Source organism: Halyomorpha halys, unplaced genomic scaffold (assembly GCF_000696795.3).
Source record: "Halyomorpha halys isolate HHAL.00 unplaced genomic scaffold, Hhal_1.1 Scaffold861.1, whole genome shotgun sequence".
NCBI lineage: Eukaryota > Metazoa > Arthropoda > Insecta > Hemiptera > Pentatomidae > Halyomorpha > Halyomorpha halys.
In genome coordinates this window covers 231,281-237,569 of record NW_027115122.1, presented here as the reverse complement: position 1 = coordinate 237,569, position 6,289 = coordinate 231,281, and the positions used below count along the sequence as shown (strand labels likewise).

General features: G+C 32.7%; 1 protein-coding gene across 1 annotated transcript in view; it reads left to right on the top strand.

The window, feature by feature from the left end:
• The window catches only part of LOC106686681 (U6 snRNA-associated Sm-like protein LSm2), a 6,276-nt gene extending 2,107 nt beyond the window's left edge, over nucleotides 1-4,169 (top strand). The window contains exons 3-4 of the mRNA XM_067052191.1: nucleotides 369-459; nucleotides 3,958-4,169. Coding sequence (XP_066908292.1) covers nucleotides 369-459; nucleotides 3,958-4,083 — 217 coding nt within the window. The 3' untranslated portion in view covers nucleotides 4,084-4,169. The remainder of the gene's footprint in view (nucleotides 1-368; nucleotides 460-3,957) is intronic.
• The last annotated feature ends 2,120 nt before the right edge of the window (nucleotides 4,170-6,289 follow it).

The following is a 6,289-nucleotide window of genomic DNA, read 5'->3' as shown; positions in this document are numbered from 1 at the left end:
AATAAATTATAAGAAGATGGTCAGGGTTGCGGTCAAAAAGAACAAATAGTTTTTAACTATTTAATGTTCGATGTTTCGCCCCACTTTGCAGGGCTTCATCGAACAGATCTCTGTTTAACCTATTTCTTTGAACAGCCCTGATGAAGCCCTACAAAGTGGGGGGAAATGTCGGAAATTAAATAGTTATTAAATAGTTAAAAACTATTTGTTCTATTTGACTGCAACCCTGAGCATCTTCTTATATAATAATGAATAATATTCTTATGATTACTTATATCTCTTTATTTAAACCATTTTTAATTCTATTATATCTCAAATTATTTTATTTTTTCTTGTAATTAATAATCTTACTGATTGTTATGTTTTAGTATCCATGGTATCCTTCATTCTGTCGACCAGTATTTGAACATTAAGTTGACCGATATCAGTGTAACAGATAGTGAAAAGTACCCTCACATGGTAATTGAATTTATTATACTTTTCCTTATATATTTTTTTATTTTCTCTTGAATGTTGTGTTTTCTTCCTTAAATTAAAAAATTTTATCAGAAAATCCGTGGTCATCTGAATTGATATTAAAACATACTAGCTAACCCAGGAATACTTTACTATTGCTATATTTGAGAATGTATGTAGATTTAATGAACACTATTGATAGTTTGATATTAATTAATATATAGATGAGGTTATATAACGGTAACTATAGTAACCTAAATGATAACAGACAACTTCACTGTATAATCGTTTATACTGGTCCGGTTTAGTTGATTTTTTCTTATTCTTTTATACAGTTTGATTATCTAGGGTATTATCAATATATACTACTTAAAATTTGAATAGTGTGTTTCTAATAACCCTCATTGTGGTTTAATATTAGTATTGTATTGAAACAATTCAGAATGACTGACCAATCAAAGTATAAGATTGTTAGGAGCAAAACAAAAAAAGAAACCCTTAAATAAGAATTTTCAAAAAAATGTTTACCTTACATTGAGTTTAAGTAATGTTTAAGTTTACTTCGTTTATTTGTAAACCTTACATGTCCACTTCTGCCTCATGGTTTTATAGTATTTTCTATAATGTGTGTATGATGAGATCAAACATGAAAATAGCCATTTTTGGAATTTCTAAATCACCATAATCAGGATTATTGAGTTATTGAAAATCTATATTGATACAAACCATAAAGGGTCAGGAGATTCATTACTTTTTAAGGAAGTACAAGGAGGTGATCATGCTCAACTGCCAGATTTTTCCCCAATTAAGGATTACCACTTAATGAGACTGGATAGACCCTGGAGAGCTCCATAGGGTTGACTCACAGCTACGTTAACAGAATAAATAATTTATAATCTGAAAACTTTCTCGAGACTGGTTAATAATCTTTAAATAAATAAAATTTTATCCATTTTAGTCTCAAAATTTTTTATTCAAAATAAATAATTTGATTTCTATCCATTTTAGTCTCAAAACATTTTATTTTTCTTATAAGTCTGACGTTTCGGCCAATCCGGCCATCCTCAGAGACAATCTACTACAAAACAGCTTTTATTACATGTATCATCCTCAAACATTTCAAAATACTTAACATTACTATTTATAATTTATCTTGCCTTAATACAATTTTGGAATTATATAATTTAAAAACTCTAACTCCATTATATAATTCCAAAGGTATATAATTATTAAGGTAACATAAATTATAAATAATAATGTTAAGCATTTACAAATATATACAATAGAAAAAAGATATGTACATATACCGGTCTTTCATTTTCTTGTTTTGCCAGGATGGTATTATAAGAATGGTTGCCGGGTCCGCTGAAGGCGGTGTCAACAATGATGGCATATGTTTGCCTGGATGCTCACTAGGAATAGGGAGGGGCTATTCCTGTTGGTGGTGTTGAAGTGATGACTTCAGGCTGCAGAGCTAGAAGTCCCTCCCAAGGCGAGGACGTCGACCAAGGGGACAATGCTTTGCCACCTCCCTGGTCTTGGTGGAGGGGCAATCTCACGGAATAGAGGGTTGGCACAGGTTTTCAGCCCATCAAAGAATTTGATGTGCCTATGGCCTATGAATTCCGGCACAGACGGGAGTTGGAGCTCCTCACATATTACTCTGTTCCTGGCCCGCTGGAGTGAAGTTCCTCCGACTATTCCCCTCAGGAGGGAGTTCTGGAAACTCTGAAGTTTGGAGAGCGTAGTCTTGTAGAGGTGTCGCATGAGTGGTGCACCATAGAGCAACGTTGGACGTATGATGGCCTTGTATATCTTGAGTTTCAGGTGTAGCGTGATCTGTTGTGAAGTAAGCAAGTGGTAGAGCCTATGCGACTTCTGCCAGGTCAGCTTTAGTCTCTCCCTGGCGTGGCTGGAGAAGGTGAGGTGCCTGTCGAGAGTCACGCCCAGGTAGAGGATGTTGTTGGAGATGTTCTGACCCTCGCCATCCACGACGAACCGCTGGGGTAGCCTGCTCTTCTTGGCCTTCTGGAGAAAAAAAAATTAGGATTGGTTTTTATTAAAATAAAATTTTTATAACTTTTAATTATAGTGAGAGGAGGTAAATAAACTTCTAAGTACATTATTTAAAAAACACTGTGAGGTGAGATCCTGCATTATTCTTAATGAGAGTAGAATACAGAGAGAGTGTTAATTGAATTCTAATGTGAAGCGTTGATTATCAACATAGGATGAATCCAAATCATAAAATTTATCAGGAGCCACAAAAAATGTCTTAATGTAATGTAAATATGATTTCAATAGGAAAATAATACTTACCTCGATTAAACCTCATCATTCCCAAGGAAATGAATGTTAGATTGATCTGTGGAAATTGGTCTTTGACGAGTTGTTGGGGGCGCTTGAAGAGGAGCAGTTCCCTGCCACAGCTTATGTAGATGACCTTGCCGTAGTAGTAGCGTCGTCAGATTAAAAGATGAAGCTAGTTGGTGCGCCAACCTGATAGAGGCGTGGTGTGAGAAGAAGTTGAAGATGGCTGCTTCCAAGACTCAAGCTATACTCTTAAGGGGTATGACAGACAGGGCCCTTCCTATTACTCTTAGGATACAAGGAGAAGTGATACGACCCAGTGAGATTGTGACATACCTTGGCGTAAGGCTTGGGAGTCAACAGTTGATTATGGGGGGGTATAGTCTCATACAAAAGACACCCCTAACTATATACAATGTTATTATTAAAAGAAGAAAAAAATAAAATAAAATAAATAGATAAGAATAATGCTTCTTAATAAAAGAGGAAAGTAAAATTAATAACAAAAAATAATGATATTGGTACACTTAAATAAAACAAACAATTGCCCTCTAATAGTAAAAAAGAAATAAGTTTATTTGAAAAAGGGACGAGAGAAGAAAATAGAAAAAAAAGAAATAATGATAATAATAATGAATAAATAAAATGAGTAATAATAAAAAGTAAAATAGAGGTAGTGTGACTATGAATTAATTTTATATTTATTAAAATTTATAACAGAATGTCCTGCAGCAGTCTGGGCTTCAGTCTTCGGGTTGAGGTTGGGTTTCCCAGGTTGTAGGTCACTGCTCCTTTAACTGTCGGCAACTGGGAGTGGAACTTTATTAACTGTTTTTTTATGTAATCCTCTATTGACTCCATATGTAATTCGCGATATATATTAATTGATATCAAAGTTTCAATAGTGATCAATTAATGCAAACATCCTCATAGGTAGCTATAGCGAAGCATTGCTGGTTCTGCTTATATTCTTAATTTCATTTAATAAAAAACCTAGTCATGTTATCCTAGTTAGCTTAACAGTTCCTCTTGCATACTTGTCACTTGCATACTTGTCCCTCTTGCATACTTGTCACTTGCATACTTGTCCCCCTTGCATACTTGTCACTTAGGCTCTTAATGGACTGTTAACAGACCACACTTTTATTTATCATTCTTGATATCGAAAACTATATCTTCCTCCTGTTTCAGCTGTCAGTGAAAAACTGCTTCATCCGAGGCTCTGTTGTGAGGTACGTCCAGTTGCCAGCTGACGAGGTCGACACTCAACTACTACAGGATGCCGCTAGGAAAGAAGCCTCTCTCCAGGCGCGATGAGCTTTTAGAATAGTTTATATTTTATTTTACTTAGCTGTAATTTTTTTAATTAAAACAATACCAGGATAAACACTTTTATATTTCTTTTCAACACCCTTCTGCTACTTTCACAGAGAGGTTTTCACAAAAATATTTAATATAAAAAGATTATGTGATTTTGTTTCCTCGTTGCCGAAGAAGGGGAAGCTTTATATTCAGGCAGGAAATGAAAACAAATTTGTGTCCTCAGAATTTAAAATTTTCTCTCACATTTCATGTTTTAGATATCGAGGAACTAATTCATTTTCATGTATGTCTGTAGTCAAATTTGTATTTGGGCATACAAAATAATTGAAATGAACCGTCAATTCGATTTGGAAGAAATTTTCAAGGGTTGTGCAGGATGAGATCTTATTGGTCCCATATCGATTTTATTAAATTCCATTTTCTACTATTGCTTATACATGTGTAAATATATATTTCTCAGCTCACCTATTTTTAGAAAACAGCTTGTCTGATTTAGCCTAAATTTGGTGGGAAGTTGGGGATTTTTGAAAATATCATTTTTATCAGTTACTACCTGCTACTTTTGCTTAGCCATCCAAATAACTCCTTTTTGAATATACCTTTATTTCAACAACAGCTCATACTGTAGATGTTATTCATAAACAACAAATCGTTAATGTTGAAACATTTTTAAAAAATTTATTTATTGACATTTACAACTGTATTTACATATAAATACATAAAAATACATCAAGTAAATTTGATGTTAGATTATAATAGTGTGATACTGGCTTGCAGAGAAACTACCCTGGTAGCACTTTAATAACATTTCTACTTTTGAAGGTCTCTTGGCCATCTTCTTTTCAGGTGCCTCAGAAGATTGGAAGAGGAAGCTAAAAACTAGTAAGTTTGGGTGATTAATAAGTTTATAATGGAAGGATTGATATCTGGTTCGGGCTATTGATCGGTTATATGCGGAACATTAAGGTATGTTAGGATGGTGTTATTTGTGACAATGTAAGGAGAATTGAGGATTTTGGATTGTAAGGATTGGATATAAGAGGTATTTGAAGATTTAGTGGAGCCCCAAAGCTGTACTCCATTTGTCCAGATAGGCCTTACTCTGAATCATTCTTTTTTAATGGATTGGAAGCTTACACCGTTTGTCTAGTAAGTGCTGTAATATTTGGAATTAACTTGCAGTTTACTGTCTTGCAGATTGCATTATTGCTTCATTAACATTAGTTGGCTGTAAACCGTTGTTGGCAGGAACAAAAGTTATATTCGTTATTTCCACCTTGAAAATATTCAAATAAAACTTTTTATAGCATCAGAAAAATAAAAATGTTTCGTTTATAATTTTTGATTTTTCTGGTCTTTATATTTTTTTTAATCACAAAAGTAGTAACTTCAGCATGAGGCCACCAATTTACACAAAACTTGGGAATGTATGTAGGGGGGGTTGGTGGCAGGTGAACGTTGTGAGATGTGCAGACTGCACCAGATTTTTCATTTAACTTCCCATGTTTAATTTCCTGCTCATCCAGATTTTAGGAGCTCAGGAATTAATAAAGGATTTTTAAATAATAAAAACATTTTTTTTTTTTATCATCATATAATTTAAACAAGCCATCTTCGATAAACAATAAAATTACTTTGTGAATAATGATTAGAAATACATTTTATTTACACAGAATATATATAAGATAATGTACAATAAGATATAACAATATTCTTGTTATTTACAAAAACATTAATAACATTAATAAACTGGAAATAATATTTCTGTACATTAATATTTACCAGTACAAATAATATTTCTGTACATTAATATTTACGAGTACAAATAATATTTTCTGTACATTAATATTTACTGGTACAAGTAATATTTTCTGTACATTAGGTTTTAACAGCTCAATGGCACATTTTATTACAACAATTATTATTATTACATTTATTTACAATTTAACTGAAAATACCAATCTTCCATTAGGAAAATAGATTTCAGTAGTATAAATGGTAGGTTAACCATGTGTATGTGCAGTTCAGCCACGTTCAAGATTATGTATATGTACATTAAAACACTGATACATGCGTAATATTTCTGAGTAAAAATAGTTTTGTTCAATTTTTAAAAATTATTTTTGCTCATAAATTTGAATAAATGTACATTTTTTATTTTTAGAATTCTTATCTGTTTTTCCTTTTTTTTTTTTTTTTT